General features: G+C 55.9%; 1 protein-coding gene across 1 annotated transcript in view; it reads left to right on the top strand.

Moving 5' to 3' along the window:
* The first annotated feature begins 365 nt into the window (after positions 1-365).
* Mn1 (MN1 proto-oncogene, transcriptional regulator) overlaps positions 366-26,631 on the top strand; it is a 40,248-nt gene continuing 13,982 nt past the window's right edge. The window contains exon 1 of the mRNA XM_021650071.2: positions 366-5,018. Within this exon, the coding sequence (XP_021505746.1) occupies positions 1,310-5,018 (3,709 nt within the window). The 5' untranslated portion in view covers positions 366-1,309. The remainder of the gene's footprint in view (positions 5,019-26,631) is intronic.

The raw sequence follows: 26,631 nt of genomic DNA, 5'->3' as shown, positions 1-26,631 counted from the left end.
ACTCCCTGGGGCGCCGCCTCGGGCCGAAGCACCAGGCGACACTTAGCGACTTTCCCTGGCGAGTCCCGGGGCTCTGCCAGGCGACCCCATTGTCTGCGCGCCCCGCACGGCTCACCGCCCACCTCCCCGCCCCCTGCCCACCCCGGCAGGTCGCGCTGGCTCCAGTTGGGGGTGGGGAGTTGGGAACAGAGTGAATGGGAAGGGGGCGGACAAAGCCTGGCTCCCGCCGTCGTCCTCGGCTCGCGCCCTCCCCAGCCGGGGGTACCCAGGGCGAATACCCATCGCGGGAGCGCCGGACCCGGAGTGGCGCGGGTCGGTGGCCAGGCCTGCGCAGCCGGGACCCGGGACCACCTTAAGAGCGAGCCCCGCCCCCGAGGCCGCTCGGGCGGCGCTGATTGGTGCAGAGGTAATGGCTGGAATGGATTGCTGAAACGCAAAACTTGTTGCTGCTTCTCCCGGCGCCGGCGAGAGGCAGACGCGGAGCGGGATCCCGGACCTCGCAGCGCCCCGCCCGCTCCGCGCGCCCCGCTCTCCCCGGCGGCCCCTTCCTGGGTCCGAGAGGAGCCGCGGAGCGCGGAGGCGGGAACCGCAGCTTCGGAGCCGCCGGCCCCGCGCCTCTCCTCCCGCGCGCGGCCCGGCACGCCCGCGAACTCGCGCGGAGACCGGCGGACGAGCCCGAGCCGCGGAGCCGCGCCGTCTCCCGCAGCCTGCGCTCCCGCCCCGGCGCCCGCGTCTCCTGCTGCGGGGCCGGCACCGGCGATGAGGAGCGGAGCAGCCCGTCTGCCGAGCCGCTGAAGCCTTCGCCGCCGATCGCGCGCCGCCGACCGACCGGAGGTGCGGGAGCCGGTGCGGCCCAGGCGCGGGGACTTGGGGCGAGGGAAGGACCAGAGGGGCTCCCCTACGGCCCCAGCCGCCTCGCCGTGGACTCCAGAAGGTGATCATTCCGCTCTCCCGCCCCTCTCCCTCCCCCCCCCACCTAACTTTTTTGTCTCAGCTCGTCGTTGGCCGCCGGGTTTCCTCTCCGCGTGACCCACCCGCGGTCGTGCCATCCACCCGGGGCATGGGCCCCCCGACCAGGCTACAGGAGGCGCCGCGGCCTCACAAGACGTGAGAGGCCGGCTTGGGTCGGTCCCGAGGTTCCGGAGAGCTCCCAGCCAGCGCCCGCGCGCCCGGGTGGCGGTGAGCGCTGCGCCCTGCGCTGCAGAACGTCCCGGGGCGCCGGAGCCGCGGCTGAAGCGAGTGGCTGGCCCGGGGCGCGCGGCGGGGCAGGCTGTCATGCCCTATTGATCCCCCCGGTCCCCCGCCAAGTATGTTTGGGCTGGACCAGTTCGAGCCCCAGATCAACAGCCGGCACGCTGCTCAGGGCGAGGGGAACTTTAACGAAGCCGGACTGAGCATGAACGCCCACTTCAAGGCTCCCGCTTTCCACGCCGGGCCCCCTCCTGGCCCCGTGGACCCCGCCATAAGCGCCCTGGGAGAACCCCCGATCTTGGGTTTGAACATGGAGCCCTACGGCTTCCACGCGCGCGGCCACTCGGAGCTGCACGCGGGGGGGCTGCAGGCGCAGCCCGTGCACGGCTTCTTCGGTGGTCAGCAGCCTCACCACGGCCACCCCGGAGGCCCCCACCCGCACCAGCAGCACCCCCACTTCGGGGGCAACTTCGGCGGCCCGGACCCGGGCGCCTCGTGTCTGCACGGGGGCCGGCTGCTGGGCTACGGGGGTGCGGCGGGCGGCCTGGGCAGCCAGCCGCCCTTCGCGGAGAGTTACGAGCACATGGCGGAGAGCCAGGGGCCGGAGGGCTTCGGCCCGCAGCGCCCGGGAAACCTCCCGGACTTCCATGGTTCGGGCACCTCGGGCCATGCCGTGCCTGCCCCGTGCCTGCCGCTGGACCAGAGCCCGAACCGGGCGGCCTCTTTCCACGGCCTGTCCGCCTCTAGCGGCCCGGATTCGCACAGCCTGGAACCCCGGAGGGTGACGAACCAAGGAGCCGTAGACTCGATGGAATACAATTACCCGGGCGAGCCGCCCTCGGGACATTTTGACATGTTTTCTCCCTCTGACTCCGAGGGCCAGCTGCCTCATTATGCTGCGGGTCGCCAGGTGCCCGGGGGCGCTTTCCCCGGCGCCCCGGCCATGCCCAGAGCCGCGGGCATGGTGGGTCTGTCCAAAATGCATGGCCAGCCGCCGCCGCCGCAGCCGCAGCAGCAGCCGCAGCACGGAGTGTTCTTCGAGAGGTTTGGCGGGGCCCGGAAGATGCCCGTGGGTCTGGAGCCCGCGGTGGGCTCCCGGCACCCGCTGATGCAGCCTCCCCAGCAGGCCCCACCGCCCCCGCAGCAGCAGCCCCCGCAGCAGCCGCCGCCGCCGCCCGGGCTTCTGGTCCGACAGAATTCTTGTCCTCCCGCGCTCCCGCGGCCCCAGCAGGGAGAGGCTGGCACCCCCAGTGGCGGCCTGCAGGACGGGGGGCCCATGCTGCCCAGCCAGCACGCGCAGTTCGAGTACCCCATCCACCGGCTGGAGAACCGGAGCATGCACCCGTATTCGGAGCCCGTTTTCAGCATGCAGCACCCCCCTCCGCAGCAGGCGCCCAACCAGAGGCTGCAGCACTTCGATGCTCCCCCCTACATGAACGTGGCCAAGAGGCCGCGCTTTGACTTCCCGGGCGGCGGAGGCGTGGACCGCTGCGCCTCGTGGAATGGCAGCATGCACAACGGCGCCCTGGACAACCAGCTCTCTCCCTCTGCCTACCCAGGCCTCCCAGGCGAGTTCACACCGCCCGTGCCGGACAGCTTTCCCTCGGGACCGCCCTTGCAGCACCCGGGCCCAGACCACCAGTCCCTGCAGCAGCAGCAGCAGCAGCAACAGCAGCAGCAGCAGCAACAGCAGCAGCAGCAACAGCAGCAGCAGCAGCAGCGCCAGAATGCAGCCCTCATGATCAAACAGATGGCGTCCCGGAACCAGCAGCAGCGCTTGCGCCAGCCCAACCTGGCCCAGCTAGGCCATCCTGGGGACGTGGGCCAGGGCGGCCTGGTCCACGGAGGTTCGGTGAGCGGCCTGGCCCAGACGAACTTTGAGCGCGAAGGCGGCAGCGCGGGCGCGGGGCGCCTGGGTGGCTTCGAGCAGCAGCCCCACCTGGCGCAGGAGAGCGCGTGGTTCCCCGGCCCACACCCGCCCGGAGACCTGCTGCCCCGGAGGATGGGCGGCGCGGGGCTGCCGGCCGACTGCGGCCCGCACGACCCGGGCCTGGCGCCTCCCCCCGCCCCGGGGGGCTCGGGGGTGCTGTTCCGAGGCTCCCTGCAGGAGCCTCTGAGGATGCCGGGGGAAGGCCATGTGCCCGCGCTGGCCTCGCCCGGGCTGCAGTTTGGAAGCAGCCTGGCCGGTCTGGGCCAGTTGCAGTCGCCCGGGGCCGGCGTGGGACTGCCCAGCGCTTCCTCGGAGCGGCGGCCTCCGCCCCCGGACTTCCCCGCGTCGGCCCTCGGGGGCCAGTCGGGCTTTCCGTTCGGCTCGGGGAGCCGGCAGGCCACGCCGCATAGCGCTCCGGGCGTGAACTCGCCCCCGGGCGCGGGCGCGGCCAGCGGCGGCTCCGGGGCCGGCGGCGCCGCTTACCCGCCGCAGGCGGATTTCCAGCCCAGCCAGCGCAGCTCGGCCAGTAAGCTGGGCGCGCTGTCGCTGGGGTCCTTCAACAAGCCCAGCTCCAAGGACAACCTGTTCGGCCAGAGCTGCCTGGCTGCACTCTCCACCGCTTGCCAGAACATGATCGCCAGCCTGGGCGCCCCCAACCTCAACGTGACTTTCAACAAGAAGAACCCACCCGAGGGGAAGAGGAAACTGAGCCAGAACGAGCCCGACAGCGCGGCCGCAGCCGGGAACCCGGGCTCGGATTACTTCCCGGGAGGGACTACTCCAGGGGCCCCTGGACCCGGAGGCCCTTCCGGGACAGGCGGCGGTGGCCCCAAAGCCGCGGGACCGCCCAACCCTCCCATCCAGGGGGACGGGACCAGTCTCTCCCCCAATTATACCCTGGAGTCAACCTCGGGGAACGACGGCAAGCCCGTCCCCGGGGGCGGTGGCCGGGGAAGGGGACGCAGAAAAAGGGACAGTGGTCACGTGAGCCCCGGGACCTTCTTTGACAAGTACTCCGCGGCTCCTGACAGCGGGGGAGCACCAGGGGTGAGCCCGGGACAGCAGCAGGCTCCCAGCTCGGCCACTGGGGGAAGCTCCGTGAACGAGGCCCGCGGGCCCACGCCCCATGAGAAGGCCCTCACGTCACCGTCGTGGGGCAAGGGAGCCGAGCTGCTCCTCGGGGACCAGCCGGACCTCATGGCGTCCCTGGACAGCACAGCCAAATCGGGCGGCAGTTCCCCGCACGTGGGGGAGTTCGCCTCTGACGAGGTGAGCACGAGTTATGCGAATGAGGACGAAGTGTCCTCCAGTTCTGACAACACCACGGGCCTGGCCAAAGCCAGCCGAAGTCCCCTGGTGACCAGCTCACCCAAACTCCCTCCTCGAGGGGTGGGTGCTGGGGACCACGCACCGAAGGCTCCCGCGCTCGGCCTGGGCATCCTGTCTACCTCTACCTCGACCCCTGACAGCTATGGTGGTGGGGGCACCGGCCATCCCGGCACACCGGGTCTGGAGCAGGTCCGGACCCCAACAAGCAGCAGCGGTGCGCCGCCTCCCGAGGAGATTCATCCCCTGGAGATCCTCCAGGCCCAGATTCAGCTGCAGAGACAGCAGTTCAGCATCTCGGAGGACCAGCCCCTGGGGCTCAAAGGTGGCAAAAAAGCCGAGTGTGCTGTAGGGGCCTCCGGAGCGCAGAACGGTGACAGCGAGCTGGGAAGCTGCTGCTCCGAGGCCGTCAAGAGCGCCATGAGCACCATCGACCTGGACTCGCTGATGGCAGAGCACAGCACCACCTGGTACATGCCGCCTGACAAGGCCCTGGTGGATGGTGGAGATGACGACAAGACGCTGGCGCCCTGGGAGAAGGCCAAGTCCCAGAACCCCAACAACAAAGAAGGTATATGTACCCGCCTTCCTTGCTTTCTGGTGCCAGCCCTAGCCTAGGCTGGCCTTCATCTCCACTCAGACTCTGGCTGCGCCCTGCTGGGCTGTCAGGTAGATTTTGGCTTTCCTGGTGGCAAGAACTTTGGAGAGTCGGCTGTAGTCTGTAGTCATGCCTTCTGCCTCCCTGGTGCTAGCTGAGTTTTTCAGGGTTCAGGCCTTGGGGAAGCTGGGCTCCTCCCGTCTCACACGGAGACCCTTGCTGCCCTCAGCATTTAGCCCCACTGCTTAGGTGTTCTGCCCCCCACCCCTCTCTGGCAGGACACCTGGAAGGCTGAAAAGCTCTCGGCCTCTCCTCCCAGGCCTTCAGCTGGAGTTGGCTTAGGTGGCAATACTTTTGCATCAAGGTCCCCTGGCCCTGGTGTGGGCAGTGTCCCTCAGAGGCTAGGCCTCGTTGGACATTTGCTTTTAGAGAATAGCTCCTTGGGCGTTTAAGATGCGGAGTTTCACAGGAAAAGCGAAACACCTGGGTACCTGCACAGGGTCTAGGCACCCCCTCCCCCTGAAGTCTCAGGTGTATCTGCTTGACACTGGGTCGGGTTCTGCCTAGCAGGACCACACCACTCCTTCAGGACATCATTTGTGTTTGGGGATATGACTATGTATTCCTAAGGCACAAAGGAGCTTCGTTTGTCAATATCTCACTTGGTGTTGGTGACAGATGTCCAGTCCCAGGTCTCATTTGCATTCAGAACACCCCTCCCTTCCCTAGCAGGCCTGGAGGCCTTTAAGGTGGCAGGGACAGGGGCAGTCTAACAGCTTTTAAAGCCAAAGATGAATAGGCTGCAGTGAGTTTACATTTCATTTTAACCAGGGCTTTTTATTTTAAAACAAAAGCATAGCTCGTAGCATTTTTTTTTTTTAATTGGTAACATTGTTTTGCCTCCTTTTTCCACTTCATTTCTAAATCCTAGTTAGCTTCTCCAGATTTTGCTGGACAGAATATTAGCATGGTGCCCGCGGCTGACATTTAAAGCCTATCTTTCAGAACTGCACCTGGGATCACTGCTTCCTCTTCAGTTTTCTGCTCTCTGTTGGACCCTCTTACAGTCTGTTGTGCCTTAAGGATGGCTTTGGGGAGGGTAGGTTTTAAGAGGATAAGGTGGTCCCCTTTAGGGAAAAGGAAGGGCGGTGGTTGGAGGATTCGGAACTCTGTCTGGGGAGCCTTCCTGGGGTTTCTGGTTCACGAGTGTGGCCTGGCTGCTCTTCTCTTTGTTCGTCCTTGCTGCCCAGCCTGGGATGCCCAGACGCGCGCTCTCATTTGAGGCCGGGTGTTTAGCATGCACGGCAGACAGCAGCCCCACATCAGCATTCTGAAGATCACTCCCGGGCAAGGCCAGGAACTGGTTAGTTTGGGGCCCTCAGCGCCCCCTCCCTGGCTCTTAAAATGGAGCCGGACACCGTATCCTGCCGCCCCCTTGTTTTCTTGTGTAAGACGTCTCGATCCAGCCCGATCGATAGTCAGTTAGCACAGAATTCAGCCTTGTCACTTCTCCTGGCCCAGCCTGCCCCCCTCCTCCAGTAATTAAGAACTTATTGGCCAAAATGGGATGAGAAAAGTTTTTTTAAAAATTAGAGAATTAATTAAAAAAAAAAATCTGGTTAGTATTTCCCCTTCCAGTCTTTGGAAAGACCTTATGGGTGGAGAAGTGTTGGGAGGTTTTCATGAGATTTAAAAAATGAAATGTGTCTTCCCGGCTCATTCTCAATGTCTGCGAGTGCTGAAATGCCATGGTGGAAACGTTTTTCATGTTGTTTCCGTGTCCCAGTAACACACACCTAGGGAAGCCTGTGCCAGTAGCTTTTGGGTTGATTCCCCTTGTAAACTGGAGGAAGACAGAGAGACTTCCTTCCAGCCCAGAAGGCTGGCCGCCACCCAAGCCCTTGGGGATACCCACTTGACCTCCTTTGTTCCTCACCCTGGTAGAGGGAGGCTAGCACCCTAGACAGCTCGAGGAATTGAGGTGTTAGAGTGCTGCTGCATGGGCTGCGAGCTGGGCCTGAATAAGGTCTCTCCGCCTCTGCCTCCCTACCCGGTAGTAAATAAGGATGATTAAACTTTTCATTACGATAACACCCCACAGTTCCATCCGTCCAGGTTGGAAATAAATACCACACACGGCTTTCTGTCAGCCTCTGAGAGCCCTGGCTGAAAAACCAGCCAAGAGAGCCACTTTGAAATAAGTCAGAAAAAATAAATAATTAAATAAATAAAAGCAAAGAAAAATGGTCCTTCTCTTAAAAGTCCCGCAGCACGGTTTGCTGGAGTAGGGGATACCCAATGGGGCCGCTGGGCCTTCACCTTCCTCCACCCTCCCAGGCAAAGGCCGTGTTTCTATGATGATTATTTTATTTTGTCTCTCTGTAAAACGTGCCGGTACTAATGTGATTAAATATTAACCCCGTTTCTGAAATTCCCTGCTCCGATGACAAAACCCTAGACCAGTGTTTTACAAAGTAGCCCACGCCGGAGGGAAAGACCCCGGGACCTCACAAGTGTGGAGGCGCGGGGATGCCCCCTGCTTGTTCTCGGGGCGTAGACCGCCCCTGAGAGAGGAGGAAAACTTCCCGTCAAGTCCAGACCAGAAGGTCTGGTGATGAGCAGAGCGAGCCTCTCTAGATGAGTCGGCCCTCACTCCTCAGCTTACCAGACAACTTTTGATGAGGAAACTGCGCTTCCATGTACCAGGCTTTTTGCACAGAGTTAGAGTGGAGGGCGGGGTGAGTTTGAGCCAACCTGAGTTTGAGGCGATGCAGGATTGTGTAATGTCAGCAAGGATAACACGGATTTACCATAGCTGGACTGACCTCCACCTAGGGCATAGATTGTAGACTTGGGGAATTTCAACGCACAAAGGCAAGAAAGCTGATGGTCAGAAGACAGACAACGGGTACTGACTTGGAAAAATCCGTTTTCCCTTTTCCTTCACCCACATGCTTTTCAGAACGGGAATTAGTCATGTTCTGCGCGGAGTCTGTTCTTACCAAACTTCTTCCCGTTGGTGGCTCTGCGTCTTAAACCCAGCAGCCAGAGGGTCTTCCGCACACAGAGAAGCTGGGACTGCCTCTGTCTGCACTGTGCCCCCGAACTGTCCTGTCCCCTGCTCTTGGGAGTCGTGTGTTTTTACAGAGACTCCTGAAGAAATGTTTAGAATTTCATGCCTCCCCATGTTCCTGCAGGAACACAGGCAGGGCTGAGAAATACTAGGCGGGCAGAAATGGAACCCTAGATTATGTTGGGTGGAGGGGGACTTGAGGACCAGAGGCTCGCCCGCCCTGGCTGCATCCTGGCTGGTGGGGCCATCTGTCCATCCTTCCTGTACTAGAGAGAGAATTTTGAAGTCCTGCCGGGACTTTTCCCGGGAAAGTAAGCTGCCGTTGCTGTCGCCTTTCCCTCAAAGCATCACCCAGCACGGTTTGTTTGCCTTCGTGTGACTTCTGTGCGGCAGGAAGATGTAACCCCGAGCTCCTCAGGTGCTAACCGAGGGTACCGTAAACTGATAGGGGCCCCCTTTGTGCAGCCGGCACTCCGGCTGCCCACTCCCTGGCTACGGAGGGCACATAACTACTGCTCTTCCACGCTTGTTTAATATTTCATGGCTGTAATAAACCTGTCTCCCTTGCCCGCCTCCCGACATAAAACCCCAAGTAGCACACATCTGCAATTATACATTTCTACTAAATATTAATAAAGGACAACGTTCTTTTTTTTTTTAAGGGGCTGACGCTCAGTAGGGTTGAACTTGCTATAGGCTCTGCTCCTGTGTTTTTCTGTTCTTTTAAAATTTATTTATTTATTTATTTCAAGTACTAGTGCATTTCAATATGCACCATTTACTTATAGTTACACACAACTTGGGCTGACGGAAAGGCATTCCTCATGATAGCCTTCTCACATATAAACTCATTTAGATTTCTTGCAAGGCCCCTTTAGGCCGGAAGTGAGAGGCTGTCGAAATGCACTCCTGTTTTATTGAGGGCTCTAGGAAAAGAGCGTGGGTGGCTTAATCTCATTTCTCTTTCTAGCAATGAAATTCTATGATTCCTGATATGATTTTGTTTGCCTGACAGAGGTATTTAAATTTCTACAAAGAATCTTAATAGGTCCTGAGACTACAGCTGCCTTCACCAACAAGCTACCCGATCTGCTCTCCGGATATAAAATATGCATCTTTAATACACAGTGCTAGAGGACCAGGCGGAACGAGAGGAGCGGAATTCTCCTCTGGGTGGGAGGGCTGGCTGGAGGGGATCAGGGGCTCCTCCGCACTTTGGAATCCAGCAAATCACTAGTGGCCCGTTTCTCTCCACTCGAGTGACAATAACATTGGATTGTGTTCCTTGCCCAGGGAGCAATCTGCTTTGCCAAAACCATTTAGGAGATAAATACTGTCAGTTAGGAATACTGTATTTACCTCTGTTTGGCTAATTTTAGAGATGAAAAGCCTGCAGCTTTGTATAATGGGATCAAATGTCTGGGGACACACAGGCAACAGGAGGGACCGCCAGCTCCTCCCTTGCCCGGGGGTCCTCAGCTAGCGTGTTTTCCTGTAACCAGCATGCCTGTCTTCTAGCCTATTTGGCTAATTCTGTTTGTTCTTTGCCCAGGAGGAGCTGGAGTAGCCCAGCCTCCCCACCTTCACTGAAGTCAGGGTCTGTCTAGTGAGGGTAGGTTTGTTAGGATGCATCTATTTTTAGATGTGTCTTGGGGAGATAGATTTGAGTGTGGGATTTGATTGCTCACGGCAGACACATTGATAGATTCCCTCAGCGTGTGATGGCCAGGACCGGCATTTGGAGTTTCCCGGCCTCCCCATACACACTGAGGCCAGAGTAAGTAGTCTGGGGCCTCTAGTGGGATTCAAGTCTTATGTCAGGTCTTGGGGTGACAAGAAAGGGCAGACACACTCCTTTGTGTGACTCTTCCCCATACTCTGACACACACACACACACACACACACACACACACACACACACACACACACACGTCAAGGTACACACAGCCAAGCCTGCGTCCCTCACTCAGATCTGTACCTTCTTGTCTGCTGTCCTCAGTCTGCCTTCCCGAAAGTAAGCTACTCCTCACCCCAGTGGCCACAGACAGGCTCTGGTTCTGTAAAGGGATGGGACAGGCACAAGTCCCAAAACTGGTGGTTTTGAAGATCCTGACGACAAAGTCCGTGCCTTGCATGAAGGCCGCCGGTCTGAGGGTATCTTCGGATTGGAGCCTCAGCTGTGGACACGGGCATTCTGTGCTGGGTTGTTTGTATGGGCACGTGGTGTGGAAGGGTCTTCCCGGCTAAGTTCAGCCAGGTCTGGTTTCCTGTGAGGAGAGAAACCCATGAATGAGTGATATCCCCTCCAGTTGTGGGCATCGGGCGCTGCTGGTTGTTTATGGAAATTCCACCCCCTTATTGTAATTTTTTTTTTTGGTACCAATGATGTGTCAGAGCTTTGAAATTAGTCATGGCTCAGCCCGCAGGGACCCTCTGTGTCCAAAGGCACAGCACTCCTTTTACGTCTCAACACTGAGCTGCTTGGGGGGGGGGGGGTGTGAAGCCCAGCACGAGGTTCCAAGCTCAAGCAACTGCTGGGATCCTGGCACATCTGCCTAGACGGGTTACCAGCCCAAGGTGGCTGGCATTTCCTGCCATCTTCCGAGGGACAACTGCATGCCAGTCCCATTTGGGGACAACTGGTTGTTCTGTTGGGTGTAGTGTAAAGACACCTCGTAGGGGTGCCCTTCCTAGGGGCTAGACGGCGCAGGGCTGCGCCCACATGTGGACAGTAGAGTTGAGTTCAGTTTTCTTGGGTGGGGAACCGGTTCGAAAGCTGTCCTTTATTTGGGGTGACCAGAGGGGGCTGAGGCCTGCTGTGTTCTCTCCCCTGCATTTTAATCGGCAGGCTTGAGGTGTGGAAGGCCGGCAAAGTGCTGAGGACAGTAATGTTGACCGACAGGGGCACCGGGTCCGGGAGGCAACTGCCTGAGTTTCAAGTCTCCATTCATTTCAGCTTGGGCCTTGCAACCTCACTGTAGACAGCCCTGAGCCTCCGGAGTGAGGCCCCACCTAGCCACAGCATTCAAGGCTGAGGAAGCCGGGTGGTCGGCATGAGCACTTTTCCCTTGTGAAGCCAGATCAGAGAGAACTTTATAGTGATCGTCTGCGAATCCTTCCACGATTTATACATCATCAGAGGGACCCAAATGCCCTTTAAACAGAAGGCAATTGAGGTCCTAGCACATTCCTACTCGCTTGCTGGCTCTTTCCGAATGTCCCACAAGAGACATCTTCCATGAAATGAACTGCTCTGAAAAAGGAGGGTAAAAACACACCCGGCCGGTTTAGCCCAGCGCAGCCCACATCCTTAGCGGCAGAAGCCGACACTCGGCAGTCTTGCCCTCAAAGTGCTGAGGTTCAAGATGCCTGCCCTGCCTCATTCCCCCTAGCTTGTGGATCATCCGTGGGACCGGAATTCTCCATCCTTCTTTTTATTTTTTTGACCTCTCTGTGGAGAGTTCAGGGTCTTCACAAAACACCCGTGCCCAGGATTCAGATGGCTGTCAGCCTCTGGTTTAGGGTCTGTAGTCTGGTCTACCGGGGCTGGTGCTTGCTCTGGGTAAGCTGACGTGGATTGGAAAAGCATGCTGGGGACATTGCCTTAGAGGGTCTTTGGAGAGCTCGCTGCTCTAAAGGCACTCGTAGGAGAACTGTGCTTCAGGGCCTCTCCCAAGCTCCCCCCACCCCCACCCCAAGATAGCAAATGCTTTGAAGGGACTGGCTCCGAGGCACTCTGGAGCCTCTTGCCCTGTCCCCCTTTGCTGCATCCAGCCTGTGGCAAGCAAGTGGTCCATGCCTGTGTTTGAGCTCCAAGATTTAAAATGACTTTTTCCTCTGCAGCGCTGATATGTACTTAAAGAGTCTTTGGGCAGGGAGGTTTCCTTTGACCCTAAGGCTTGGGAAAGACACTTTCCTGGGGCTGATGGACTCTGGCTTTTCTTATGCCTTGGGCTTTGCAAGGAGTGACTGGGGCCATGAGTCTGTTGTGAAGCTGGGGACCTCAGCATGCTTTGTCTAGCTTTCTTGGTTGTGTTTGGGAGCTCCTAGAACGTGAGGTGATAGTTAATGAATTCCTCCATGCATGTGTTCATGTGACCCCCTCCCCTCCAAATACACGCACTGTACACACACACACACACACACACACACACACACACACACTTCTCTAGTCATTCAGGACACGGGGCATAGGACCCTTCCTCGTTACCATGACGTCCTCGGATCTGGGAACACAGCATTGTTAAATGATTGACAATGACCACCAGGAATACGATACTTCTGAAGGTGGCCGGGTGAGGCAGCAGAGACCCCAGTCAGCCTTGGGAGGAAGCGAGGCTAGGCTGAGAATTTATTGAGAAGTTGGTGGGTGCTCTCCTGTTTGAAAACTCCTAACTCTTTTATGGGCTCTGTGTGCTCTGCCTTCCTTTCTCGGGAGCCAGAAGGCAGAGAGAGAGAGAGAAAGAGAGAGAGAGAGAGAGAGAGAGAGAGAGAGAGAGAGAGAGAGAGAGAGGAGAGAAACAGCTTTCCCCAGTTTGGAAGACTGGGGTACATCTTATCTTCTTACAATGGGAGGAGTGGCTGTCACAGAGATGATGGACAGGCCGAAGTGCACCCTGAATCCAATGTCATTTACTGCATCTCAAGATTTAGGTGTGGAAAATAATTTCTAACAGTGGGAGCTATTTCCACCTCCCAGACAAGGCAAGGGTGTGGAAATTGCTTGGAGTCTGACATACCCATCACAGACGACAATCCACAGGGCCGTAGGTGTAGGGGGACGTAGAAATGGAAGCCCTTGCTTGGAAGGTCTGCTACCAGTCAGGAATCATTTTCGTGTGGTTAGCAGCCGAACCAATACAGGCGGTAGCAACCTCAGACAGGGCTAAGGTGGGTCGAGGCGCAGAAATACCCATCCAGACAAGTCCTGCAGATGCAGCGAGATTACAGGACGTGCTGGGGTTCGTCCCTAACCCAGGGACAATGGGGTGGGGAGTGTCTTTCCCCTGGGGAGCTGTGGGCTGGTCTAACCTTCCCCACTCCACGTGGCAGGTCCATTACAGTTGAAGGAACCAGCACACCCTCATTGTCCTCCCACTCGGTAGATATTTTTATCCTTTTTCTGAATGGTGAGGCAAAAGGGAACTCAAGTTAGTGACAGATTTAACAGAAGGGAGATTTCCTGACTTGGGGTAAGCCAGATATAGAAAGGAGCCACGGCAGTCCTTAAAGGAAGGACTGAAGCCGGTCCTTTAAGGGACCAGAAACCCTCATGCCCTGGTGAAAGGCCTGGCTGGTTGAAACAAGTGGCCTTTTCATCTCTGCAGCCAACGGTTGCGTAGCTTGCTAGTGGCTGAGGAGAGAAAGGTCTGGCTTTGGGAGTGATTGCAGGATTAATATGCTCAGACTATTTCTAAGTGATCCAGGCTGGACATTTTGTGTGTGTGTGTGTGTGTGTGTGTGTGTGTGTGTGTGTGTGCCCCTGTCCATCTGAGCTAAGGCCTGGCCTGGGAACTCTTACTAGGAAATGAAAAGATGATGTTCACCTCTTGAAGCTCAGACAAAGTTTTGGCCCCATTTGGAGCGAGGTATAGTCAGGTTTTGCTGAATTGGCTATTCTTCTGGGCCTCTGGGACAGGGCTGTTGAATTTCCTTGTGTATTTCATTGTTTTGGCTCAGTTTAGTTAATAAGCATTTCTTGTACTAATGAAGGCACCCAATCACTGGTCACAGAAGAAATGCCCCCACACCCCATCCCTATACAGGAAGAGGAGACAAGGGGCCTTCAGCCATACCCTGTCAGAGATAACCTAGTTAGTTGCTTAGCTGTCCCCACCACCCAGGGCCTTGGAGGCAGCCGTAAGGCAGGGCGTCTCTTGATGCCCCCATCCTGGAACCCTGAGTATCAATTCCTAAAAGACTGGGAGGCAGATGTCATGACCCCAAGCCTGAGGCACCTCAGTGTGCTTCGGGGCTCCCTGCATCATGTCGCAGAGACGTGGGGGCTGGTTTTCCTTCTTTGGAAGGAAGGGAAACGATGCTGAGGCCTCACAAGCCGGAAAAAGGAAGGAGATGGCAGGCTGGCCCAGAACCTTTTTGAACATCGGGTCTCCACAGGACACACAAGTCATGTTGACGGTGTGTCCACTGCTCCTCTCTTTGTCCGTGGGCTCCTCACACCTGCCTGTCTCCTGAGATGGTGTTCGAAAGACTCCACATCCTAAAGCTGCTACCACCATAAAGCCAGGTTAGGCGATGACAATTTTTGAGCAGCCATCTTCCTGAGAGCCCCCGGGTCCCCAACTGCTTTGACTCTCACGTGTTGTTTTCTTCCAAGGCCCCATCTTTGCACAGCCAGGCCCAGCCTGGGTGTTTTGGCGCCGTGCCAACCTTCGGTGAACTTGAGGCTCGGAGGAAACGGGCGTTTGGAATGATGAGAACACGATTTCTTTTTTATGTGGGTCTGTTAAAGTCTAATGGACATTGGTGTCTGGCTTTAAATTTGGAGAGGGTCTTTATCTAACCCTTAAAACCAGAGTCATTTCCTATAATTACGACCCCCAGCTTCCTTGTGCGGGGTGCTCCGGCAGGGTGGGGGCACACCTGTTACCTTTCCTAACTGTGATTATGACATTTCGAGCTCCTGGTTGGTAGTAAGAATTTATGGGCTGGGTCGTGCCAGAAGACAGCAGCCAGAGGCGCGGTGGCGAGGGAGCCCCACGCCCAGCTCCTGCCACAGCCTCGCTTTTCTTTAATGAATTAATTTAGTTTCCCATACTTGGTATTCAGTAGTTATTTTGGGAATCCAAGGGAGAAAGCTGGAAGATTTGGAAAAAAAAAAAAAAAAAGACACTTAAAGAAAGAAAGAAAAAGTGCTGCTTTTGAAGTGTGAGCTGACTTGACATGAAATGCTGGGGGGACTTGTGGAGACTGTGGGGACAGACCCATACCACGAGGCCAGAGGCGACCGCACTTCTCCCAGTGGAGAGCTTCCCCTTATTCTGGGTAGCAGAGTCAGAGCAGCCGGGAACCTCTGTGCAGCATCAGTAGTGCTGTTTATACGGCCTTGCCTTCCAAATCTAGAGAAATGTGGTTTAATGGGAAATAGCAGTCCTACCATCTTGCTGTTTGCTCAGTGTTTAAAAATAGTTTGTTTTGATGTTCTAAATTTCATCTTATCCTTATTTGCTTGTTTGATGGAGACGTGTTTGCCGTAGTGTGTTGGGCTTGGTGTGTGTGTTGGTGGTTGGATGGTTAGAACCATACAGCCAAAAAGCATTGGCGATTTGGCATGGCAGCTGGTAAGAGGGACATTGCTTTTGGCTTAAACTGTCTCCTCTCTTCCTCAGCCCTCTCTCCCCTGCTCAGTAATGTTTCGTTTCTTCCTTTAAAAAAAAGGATGGGGCCCCCGTTTTCTGAGTCTCCCTCTGAGTAGCATTTCAGGGGTTACAGTAAATGTGTTTGAGGGCGATCTCGGCTCTCAGGCTGGGTGTCCCAGCACTAATGGTTAGCAAGGCCTATTACAGAGAAGCGGAGTACATTGTAAATGGCTTATGCAGAAAAACCATTTAGATAAAAATGCAATTTTCCCTTCTGCATGGAGTACTGAGAATTAATAGCACATTCCTTCTAAATGGGTATTTTCATATTATATTTTCCCCCTAATGAAATTCTTTTCCCAAACAGGAGCAACTTTCATTTTGAACTTGGGGGTAGAGCGGACGTGTTCGGTAGCAGGCAGATAGAGTGCCCCAGCCCTCCTTGCCAGCCCTGCCCTTTGGGGGAGCCCGGGAGCTGACCATGCATGTGTAGGCTGAGACGGGCAGAAGGCTGTGGCAGCCCTGTGTGGGTGTCCTTCCTTTTTCCTGTTGTAGGCTTGGGGTGCTTTTGACGCATAGAGAAATTAGCGCCTGGGCCATGGCCTGGCCCTTGAAAGTGACCTCACCTTCCCAGCCTGGGGAGTTCCCATGATTCTCTTTGATTGTGTCTGCCTGCCTGCAGGCCAACTCCTTCATAGGTGACAGCTGGGGACTGCTTTGTCCTGGATACCCAGCGAGGGGCTGCTCTGGGGGCCATATCCAGCAGTGTCTGCCTGAATGGCTGATCCGGGCAGCAGATCAGGTCCAGGCTAGACAACTCACAGCAGAGTGTTGCAAGCTTGTCACCGGCTTCCCTGGGATTGGTTCGTTGCCTTGCCTTGCTCAGGTGATTAGGTAGGGAGGCACTGCTTACTGCAGAACATCCCAGAACACACTTCCACGCTGCTTTCCCAAGTGAAAGCGGTTAGAGCAGAAGTCCTAAGGTGGGAGACACTTAACGCTCGTCTTTCATGTTCCTGTCCTAAAACATTTCCCAGCTGAGAGAACTGCCCAGAGAGGTCAGGCAACTCAGAGAAGATCACACAGCGTAGCTTCCAGTGAGGGATGCACTTCAACTGAGCCTGGCCTGTGACCTTTTTCTTTCTCACTGGGGAGCGAGGCTCTCGTTCAGCTAAGTTTTCTGCAGACCGGGACCGAAGTCAGATGTCAAACCAGAAATTCCCAGAACTTTCTAGATTGTCCCAGGACACACATCCCCCAGGAACATTCAGCATTTGCTGCCCTCAGCCTTGCAGATAACGGTCCTCTGGAGGCTGTGTGGAACTCATCCTCCAGGTGAGGGACTGTGCCTCAGGCTTGTCTCTGGCTTTTCCGAGCCGATGTGGTCTCAGATACCCACTTGCTCATTTGCTTTCTGGCATCTTTGACATGGATAAAAAAGGGAATGTCCAACCTCTCCCCCCTCCCCCCACTGTAGAAGTTCTGTGAAGATGAATAGTGTGAAGGTGCGGGGCAGATGATGGAATGATGCTATAGAGAAGCCAGGCCTCCTGGGTTCAGACCCCAGCTGGTCTAGAGCAGGTTACTCAGTCTCTCTGTGCTCTTGTTTTCTTGTTGGTGAGGAGGCTAACAACAGTTCTACCTCAATGGGCCGGCACTCTGGAGCCCTCTGCACAGCACCAGCCTTTACTGGCTAGCCGGCTCTGCTAGCTGCTTCACATAGAAGACCTGTGGAGATGGAAGACATACACAAAGCATTGCTTTTACTGTTTGTCTGATCTGATTGGGGAAACTCAGGCATGTTGCAGTGTCATGGGCAGGGGGTGGGGACCACTATCCCTGATTCAGCCTCACCATCAGGCTGGAGGGTGGGAGAATGAGCCGCATACAGACCCTCTTGCTGGAGGCTGTTGGACAGACCTTAGGCAGGCACTGGCGGGCTGGCGGAGCTGTCCGGCACTGTCAAGCACTGCTGGGTAGCAGGCAGCTGGGAGCATGGAGGTGTTTTTCTTCCTCCTGACAGCAATACCTGGCTGGGAAGCAGTCCCTGGTGTGCGTAACGGTCACCCCTCCTGTTGGAGGAATTCATGAGTTACCCCGACCCTAGCCTCCCAGTTCTGGGCGAGGAGCCAGAGCCAGCCATAAACAGTCTGGGAGCTGACAGTACACCCGCAGAACCCCGGTGTCTAGCACCTCAGGTGGGGGCCTCAGCAACCTGAAGAACTGGGCCCAACAGAGAGAGTGATCTGGGGGCAGAGTGTTGACAGGCGGCGAAGTCTCCGCTGCTGCTGAGATTAAGGTAGCAGGAGCTGGAAGGCCTGGGTTGGATCCCCCTGTGCTGTGTGACTTTGGGCAAGTGCTCCCCCTTCCTGAGCACTGGTTTCTTCTGGGTAGGGGTTTCTTCTCAAGGGTGGGTATTGGCTGAGCAGGAAGGAGGTGGCCCAGAGTTCGGCGCGCTGAATTCAGAGAGAAGGGATGGTTCTCTGACCCTCAGCTTAGTGCTGTCTGAACTTCACTTTTCATGGCTGCCAACTGGGCTGTGGTGGTGGCCCATCGCCCCTGGTGATGCCCCCCAGGGGAATTTTGACAGCATTAGATACCGCTCTGGTTGTCACACTGAGGCAGGTTCCTCTTGGAGTCTACTGGATAGAGAGGCCTGGCAGGCTCTATCCCACTATGCCTGAGGTGTGGCCCTCAACAGCCTCAGCAGCGCAGCCAGCTCCACCCATCAGTAGAGCCCAGGAAGTGAGAAATGCCTGGACGGCAGTGAGTGGCTTGGGTTCAGAATAAACATCACAGCATCCAGTGGGCCCTCATCATGAGTGGGGTCACGTGGAGCCACTCCTAAGCCCCACTCTGTGCAGGTTACCTTCCCTAAGAAGGCCACAGACTACAAAAAAAAAAGACAGCGTCATGGGATGGGCCAGCCTGGAAATGCGGCAGGACACATACACGGTTTTAGCCTGGGCCGCAGGGAGATGGAGACGCAGTGCTGAGTTCTGGGTGTTGGGAAAGAGTGGACCGTGGCATTCTGAACTCAAAGCTGCTGGTGCCAGTGGTGAAAATGCTGATGTTTCGGCCATAGACTTTCTGGATCTGTAACATGGACTCCCGTGGCTTGAAGCCAGCCACGTCCAACTGGGCAGATTCAAGAGTAGTATAGCAGGGTCCAGAGGGCTTGAGAGCATAGTTGAGGCTATGTGATGGGAGCTGCGGAGGTCTGGGCTCTGGAAGGTGAGAGCCCAGTTAAGTTTACTTTGAATCCAAGGTGTCCAGAATATTGTCCTCCTTCCAGTTGGGATGAAGGATGTCCCTGCCACCCTGGGAGGAGGAGCTGGGGCACCACGGAGGGGCCCAGCTTGCCTCACCTGGGGAGTCTGTGGTCCTCTGTTGAGGGCAATCTAGGATTGATGTGCTGGTCCAGGGTGCCTGCTTCCTCCGTCCCTCAGCCATTGTTCTTGAGGCCTACAGAGGTCACCAGCAGGAAGGCACAGGCCCCACCCAGGTGGCTGCCCTGGCCTCCGCCTTCTGGAAGCCTTTCTCTTGCTTTCCTCCCAGCCCTATTCATGGCAAAGGAATGCAAGCACCTAGGCCTAAGCCTCAGTTTGCAGAGAGGGAAGGCTTAGCGATAGGACCTGAGCTGCCCAAGGTCATTTTGTCTTGGGGGGGATGGTATGCAGGCTTTTCTGAGCCACGGTTAGGAAGGGCTCAGGAATTTGTATGTACTGGAGGTAACAACTCTCCCATTCTCCCAGCCCTGGGACAGGCGATGGGGCTGGACTTAGAGCCCTGGGCGACAGTGTCACTAGGGGGTGTGGCTGGGATGAAGCCAGCCTTATCTCCTCATTGGGCCTCTGGGATCCAAGACACGGACCCTGGCCTCTGCTAATGAGAAGGGAGCTTTTTGTGTGTGCAGGGGCACATGGCCATCCTGGCAGGGCTGCTTCCTGTGGATTTCAGGTGGGCCCAGGGCCTGTCAGAGATAATACTGCGTGCGCGGCAACCCCAGCACCCTGCTGTCTCTGACCCCTGAAGCTCAGATGGCCTCCACCAGAGAGCTGGGTCAGAGATCAAGGTCATCTGTCTCTGCCTGGAAGGTGATCTCCATTTCAGCCCACCCACCTCTTCCTTATCTACCCTCACCCCTCACGCCTTCTCCTGTGCTATGCCACCTCCCACCTTCAGCCACCATCTTTAAGACCAGGATGGCTATCAGAATGGCTGTGGTGGGATTTCCTGTCTCACTTAGAGCCTGCTGGTCATCAGCATTGGCGTGTATGTCTCAGAACTAGAGGAGGAAGACAGTGCTAGAACCAAAGCCACTGGAGAGAGCCTTCAGTTCCCCCAGCCTCTGTTTCCTCAGCTACCTTTTGGGTTACATGGGTGTGGTGAGGCTGGAGAGTTCTCACCTCGATGCCTGGCATGGCTCAGATGTTCCAGGCCCTGGCAGAAGCATGATTTCCATCACTGATGGGTAAAAGCAGGGACCTGTGGGGCAGTGAGGGATGCCGCAGCTAGAGGGAAGCCAGTGTCCTTGCACAGGGATCTTGGGCAGGACCAAGGGGGAAATCAGTCTGTAGTTTGGGGTAGTGGTGATCCCAGGGGCTGGGCTGCGGGGCTTGCCAGGCTGGCAGTGTGTTTTCAAGTGCAGGCCAGTATGAAGATGCATCTGATGAGGCAGAAAAACTATTTTTTTAAATTTAATTTTAAAATTTTGTTGTTCACTTATTATTTGTGTGTATATGTGTGTACACACTTCACAGCGAATTACCTGGAAGTCAGAGGACAACTTTCAGGAGTCAGCTCTTTCCTTCTGCTACGCGTCCTGGGGATTGGCCTCAGGTCATCAGGCTTGGCAGCAAGTGGCTTTACCCACTGAGCCATTTTGCTGGCCCCAATCCATTAGTTTAAAACTCCTTGCACCGTGTAGCTGCCTCTTCGATCTCTGCTCTCGCAGGCTTTGGAAAATCTGCCCCTTGCTAACACGAGGAGCCTGTTGTAGAAAGTCCCTGGGAGACCGCTAAGAACATCTCACAGAATGAGAATGTTGCCTGCGTGTGGGCACGGGCCGTGAACAGGCCAGCCTGTTGGCTTTTAATCAGAGGGCATCCCTGCTGCTCTGTCACCTGCCGTGGTCTCCGAGGCAGGAGAGGAGAAGCACCCTACAGGTCATCCCTCTTTTGAGACATAGCCCAGGCTTGCTCCCCCACCCCAGACCTCTCCTCGTTCTCCCCTCTCTCCTGCAGGAGCCATACCAGCATGCTCCTTTACACCCCCACAACCAGTCTGCGCCCCAGACGACCAGGCGTGTGTCATTTTGACTGTTGTGATGGCTTGGAAGAGAGCAGGGCTGTTAGGGAGCCTGGAGCAGTGTCAAGAAGGAAGAGCTGAGCCACAGTGATACACACCGCAGGGACTGAGGCACCCCCACACCTTCCTCTAGGCCGGAGGTTCTCAACTTGGGGGACCCCCCTGAGGGTCCAATGACCCTTTTACAGGGGTTGACTAAGGCCATCAGAAAACACCTTTTCATCACAGTTTGTAACAGTAGCAAAGTTACAGTTATGAAGTAGTAATAGTTTAACGGCTGAGGGTCACCACAGCGCGAGGAACCGTGTTAAAGGGACACAGCGTCAGGAAGGTTGAAGACCACTGCTCTAGGTGGTGTCTCCTGCCTGCCCTGAAGCTGGCCAGCCTGCCTCTGGATTTCAGACTTCCCTGTGCATTCTCTCTGTTATTATTATCATTCAACTTGGTCAGGGTGAAAGTCTGTATGACCAGGCCTGCCTGCCTGCATTTGAAGACAATTAAACAAAGACCCACTCTTTAATGGGGAGGGGTGTGTGAGTGTGTGTGTGTGTGTGTGTGTGTGTGTGTGTGTGTGTGTGTGTGTAGGTCCCTGCAGAAATCACGTTTGGTCAATTCCTCATCCTCTTTGGCTCTAACTAGAGATGGCCTCAAGTAGAGTGAGCACCCCCGCATGGGACAGTTAAGTTTCTCCCTCAGAGCAGGCACCTTGCTCTTTAGATGGGGTGTTCCCTGCTCAGGAAGACACTGGCAAAGGACCCTGTCAGGGTTAATTCGTCAAAAGCACACCAGCTCCAGCTGATACCAGATCTTTCTTGAGTTTGCTGGGCGGAGGCAATTGAGCTCTGCTGGAGGAAATCTATAGATGCTCTTCCTTCTGTACCCCTCTTTTCTTCTTCCCCATAAACTTGGGTCTACTCCGTGATTCTTTCTCTTCCCCTTTCTGAATGGAATGCCAGCGTCCCTGGGGTGGATCTGCAGGGCACAGGCCAGCCTAGGTGCACTGGAAGAGAGCTCAGCCCTGCACGGAACGGATGGACACAGGGTCCCCCACGTCAGTATCTGCCCTTCGGCACTGAGCTGAGTCTAAGCTGTTTTGCAGTGGGAGCAACCGGCGCGCAGCAGCTGGCTTTAGCAGAGGATTCCCCCACGTGCTGTGCTGTGCGCTGCTGGCCGCCATTCAGACTTGGTTGCATTCATGTAGGGCCGGCATGGCCACATTCACTGCTTCAAACCATCAGGCCACAGGCAAGGCTCGGGGGAAGTCCAGGCCTCACTGGGAGCTATGCTGTGTCTCGACTTACAGATAGGGAAACCGAGGTCTTGGCAAGGTGGTACTGGGCTCAGCGGAGCGGAAGTGGGTGCGGCTCCCCCGGGTCTCAATCCTTATAACCTCTCTTTGGCCCCCTCTTGCATAGAATGAGAGAGGGCTGGGCTCACAGGTGAACACCATAGCTGTTCTGTGACCCTGGAACTAGCCTGCCAGTGGCTTGGGTCAGTTTCTGAAGAGCCCGTTGGCCTATATGTAATTACGGATGCTGTCTCCAGGCCTCAACTTCCCCATCTGAGCCTTGGGAAGATGTCAGTGTTGGGGCTCAAAGGAAGAAGGCCCTGTTAGAATTAGCCCCACTATGGCTAGCCAGAAGCATGAGGGGCACCGTGCGAGCAAGTGAGGCTGGAGGTAGGGAGCTCTGACAGCCTAGCCTTTGGGCTGGCCCCTGAACTGGGGCTGTGTGGCTGTTTTTCAGTGTAGGAAGAAATGTCAGCTTCCTAGATAGTAGTGCATTTGTGATGGGAGCCGGGGGGGGGGGTGGTCTCTACCCTAAGCTGGGCCTCAGTTTCCCCGTATGCAATGGAGAACTTGTAGTAAGACTTCCAGGTGAAAACACCCTGACATGAGTGCTACCCTCAGGTGGGCTGGCTGGCTGGAAGGGCTTGTTTCCAGACAACAGAGTGCAGTTTTGGCTGAGTGTGCAGGAAGCCATGTTTATCAGTTCAAGGCCTGCAGAGAGGATTGTCAATAGAAGGACCAAAATGGTGTTTGCAAGCCTGGCGCTCTGCCACTCTGCAGTGAAGCCCCATGTCAATCACTTGTTCCCTTCTGACTCAGCTTCCCTTCCTGGGAAATGAGGCCCATGGATTTCCTACTGCCCAGGGAGCTAGGAGGACTGGGTGAAGCATGGCATGAAAGATGCCATCCTGGGATCTCCCATGTCGGTCTCTGGTCTGGTATCGCCTGGGAAGATCTGGAGCAGCAGAAACAACCCCGTTCTCCCTTGGCTGGCTATGGCTTCTCTCCCTCTCTCCCTTTCTCCCTCCCTCCTCACTCTGAAATCAAGCTCAGCACGTTTCCCTGGGAACTGCTTAATATTCTACTGTGGTAAAATGAACTCATTGGAGCTGAATGAGCCCCAGCAGCCTTTCAGAGTGGCTCTAGACCCCCCCTTGGGCCTTGGGGAAGGCTGGCAGCAGCCATAGCTCTGGGACAAGGGTCCTCTTTTCTTCCTAGTTCCCCAGGGAGCCCGTTTCCCCAATGGAGCTCCTGGAGGGCCAGAAGGGGTCTGCAGCTTGGGTTGGGCGGCCTGTTTGGGGGCTTGTCTGGGCTACCTGGCTCTGTGTGTGAGGCCTCCTGGGGCAGGCTGAGAAAGCTAGGCCTTCTGCAGTCTCATGACTTTCCCCAGTCCAGTCTTAAGTTGGGCCCAGGGTAGGCAGGAAGCCCGAACCTACAAGCTATATGACTGGTAAAGATGGTAAACTTGGTGCTGGTGGTGATGGTGGTGATGGTGGTGATGCTTCTGGTGGTGGTGGTGATTATGGCAGTGATGCTGGTGATGCTGGTGGTGCTGGTGGTAATGATGATGGTGCCTGGTGATGCTAGTGGTGATATGGAAGTGGTACTAGTTACTATTGTGATGGGAACCATGGTGATGATGGCAGCAAAAACCGTACCATTTGTGACTTCCCCAGAATCACTGGGGATCTCTGCTATCCTGATTCCTATTTGACACATGAGAGGGCTGAGGCCTCCCAAAGTCAGCTAGTTCAGAGTCGTACAGCCAGGAGATGGTAAGGAACAGTAGCCGCCAGAGCCCAGCTCTGGCCACCAGGTCCCAGCTCTGTTCTCGACACCATCACAGGGCTGTGTTGAGGTCGAGTGGGAGTACTGTGCACAGTCCCACAGTGGCACTGCTGGAGTGCAGTCACTGTCACTGCTTGATGACTTAACAGCTGTGGATTCTCTTTTCTTACACCCAGTTGCACCTGCATGTCATGCTTTGCCCCGAGCTCCCTCAAAAGGCGTATGTTAGGGACTGTCCTGAGTATACAGGAGGCACAATGAAACTGACTGTATCGCACCTGGCAGGTGGCAGCTAGTGTGACATCTGCTATTATTATTTTTGACATCATAGCAAACGTTACTATCACTGCCACCATCATCATCACCATCATCACCATCACCATTACCAGCATCACCATCACTGCCATCATTATCACTACCATCCTCACCATCACCATTATCATCACCATCATCATCACCACCACCATCATCATCATCACCATCACTACCACCATCATCATCACCACCACCACCACCATCATCACCACCACCATCATCACCATCACTACCACCATCATCACCATCATCACCATCACTACCACCATCATCAGCACCACCACCACCATCATCACCATCACTACCACCATCATCACCATCATTACCACCACTACCACACCCTTCAGCCCCTGCATCTTTAAGACCCTGCTGAGTGGATTTCAGCTGCTCAGGGCTTTCACAGGGGAGGGGTGCCAGGGGTAGTAGGAGGCAGATGTGAGGTTGTTTGTCTCTAGAGCCTGGACTCCGTGCGTGGCCCAGGCTGGTCTCAGCCTCTTGACTGCTGGGATTACAGGCATGCTGCACCACACCTCGTTGATGATATGTGCACCTACCAGCTGACTTTGGCTTGGTTATTTTACTGCTCTGGTTTCTCCTTTGCTGTGATGGGGCTGGGTGAGATCACAGACTCAGCACCATGGATCAGTCTAGATTGACCAGTCTTGGCTGCTTGTAACAGTGTGTGGATGAAGTCTGAAGCTGGGCCGGGGTCCGTAGGCACCACTGCTGTGGTTTGTGGGGATGTCTGGTAACCCTGAAAAATTCCCATGGGGCCTCTTGGCCTCAGGTTGGCTTAGGGGAAGGATCTTCATGTTAGGAAATGGTAGTACTTCTTTGTAGGAAAAACACTTGTCACACTAGCCCTTGACACAGATTGGATGGACTTGGCAGGTCATTCTGGACTAGTGGAAATGTCCTCTGCTGCCACGTGTAGTCTCGACTGGCCTCATGCATTTGTAGGACAGCCTGGCGTGGCTGGCTGTAAAGGATTGGGCTGATTCTCATTTCTAAATTTCGTTTAATTTGGAACTGTCAGAGCCATTGGTGTGTGTGCATGTGGGGTAACCTCAGGACACCCCAATTCTGGCCTCTAGAGCTTCTTAATCCCAGCATCATTTGTTAGTGTTACTGCAAGAACTCAGGTGGGTCCTGAGGGGAGGAGAGTCTGTTGCTTGGCAACAGAGATAGACAGTTCTGGCCATGCTCCTCTGCGTTTGTTTCCCGAGCGGTGGCTGCCTGCTTGGAGCCTGCTGTTCTCTTCTGGGTCTTGGCCTCTTCTGGGGATGAGAGCTGCTTTCCAGAGAGCTGAGCTGCACAGGGGCCTGGATCTGGTGCTCAGTGTCAGAGACTGTGTGTAGGCGCTTATCCCCCAGGGCCCCAGGAAACAGCCTGGTGGTTCCAGGTGTACAGGGGGCCCCAGCAGGGAAGGCGGGGAGTTAGGGTGGCGGGAAAGCTATGGCTCTCTTCCAGCTTCTCTTTCGATCACCTGCCTCTGGTGTGGGATGGTGCTGGAAGGTACCGGGAAGGACTTGGCCAGGTCTCAAGTCAGTGGCTTCTGTGATGTGTGGTGGCGAGCGACTTGCGCTGTCTCTCTGAATGGGAGTCTGCTGCCTGTAAAACAGAGCTCTCGCCCTGCAGTGGTGTGTGCAAGATGCTTAGGAAGCAGGGGTGTGGTGACCATTCCTGGGGAAGTCAGTGAAGTGTTTGCCCTCTACCCAGCTGATCTCTCTCTCATTCCTATTTTCATTCTCTCCTCTCCTCTCCCTGTCCTTCAGAATCATTGTCCCCCACCCCCGCCTCAGTTCTTCTCCCCCTGTCCAGAGATGGCTGCAGAGCTTGGGAACTGATTCTCCTGAAGTCAATTTAACTGGCACTCAGAGATCATCATCCTGCCACAGCCAGGCAGGCTGGGCACAGGGCCTTCCAGGGCGGAAGGACGTGGCTACCACCTTTCAGCCCGTGCCCAGGTCTACCTTGCACGAAAGGCACCTCTAGCCACTCTTCTCTCTCCCTGAATCTAAAGCCCTCGGGGAACAGTCTAGGATCCAGGTTCTGAAGTAAGGCTGTTGATGTGTCCGGATTCCGGAAAGGGTATGTGTGGGTTTCCCCTATCTGGGACCCTGGTGGGGCACAGTGGCCCTTCAAGAGGTTCTGTGTCTCCTGCCACCAGCAGTCCCCTGCAAGTTCCTATTCATGTTATCCTGGAGTCCCTGCATGGTGGCAAGGCTTCCTCACTGTGAGGCCTTGTCAGGAATTGGCAAATGACAAGACCTACTGTGCGCAATATCGGGGAGCCAGCCCAGGGAGCAGAAGTCAGGGCCCTTGGTATATAGAAATCACACTGTTGGGTTGTACAGACGAGTATGAGAAATTAGGGGACCCTGTTACCGTACAGATGACACCAGGTGTGACAAGGGGCATAGAGCAATCTTGCAGGGAGGGTCATGTAGGGAAATAAGCCAGGGACAACAATAGCCCAGCAAGCTGAAGGTG

The sequence above is a fragment of the Meriones unguiculatus genome, chromosome 4 (genome assembly GCF_030254825.1).
Source record: "Meriones unguiculatus strain TT.TT164.6M chromosome 4, Bangor_MerUng_6.1, whole genome shotgun sequence".
Lineage (NCBI taxonomy): Eukaryota > Metazoa > Chordata > Mammalia > Rodentia > Muridae > Meriones > Meriones unguiculatus.
Note: the sequence above shows the minus strand (reverse complement) of the source record. Positions and strands in the feature narration are given on the sequence as shown.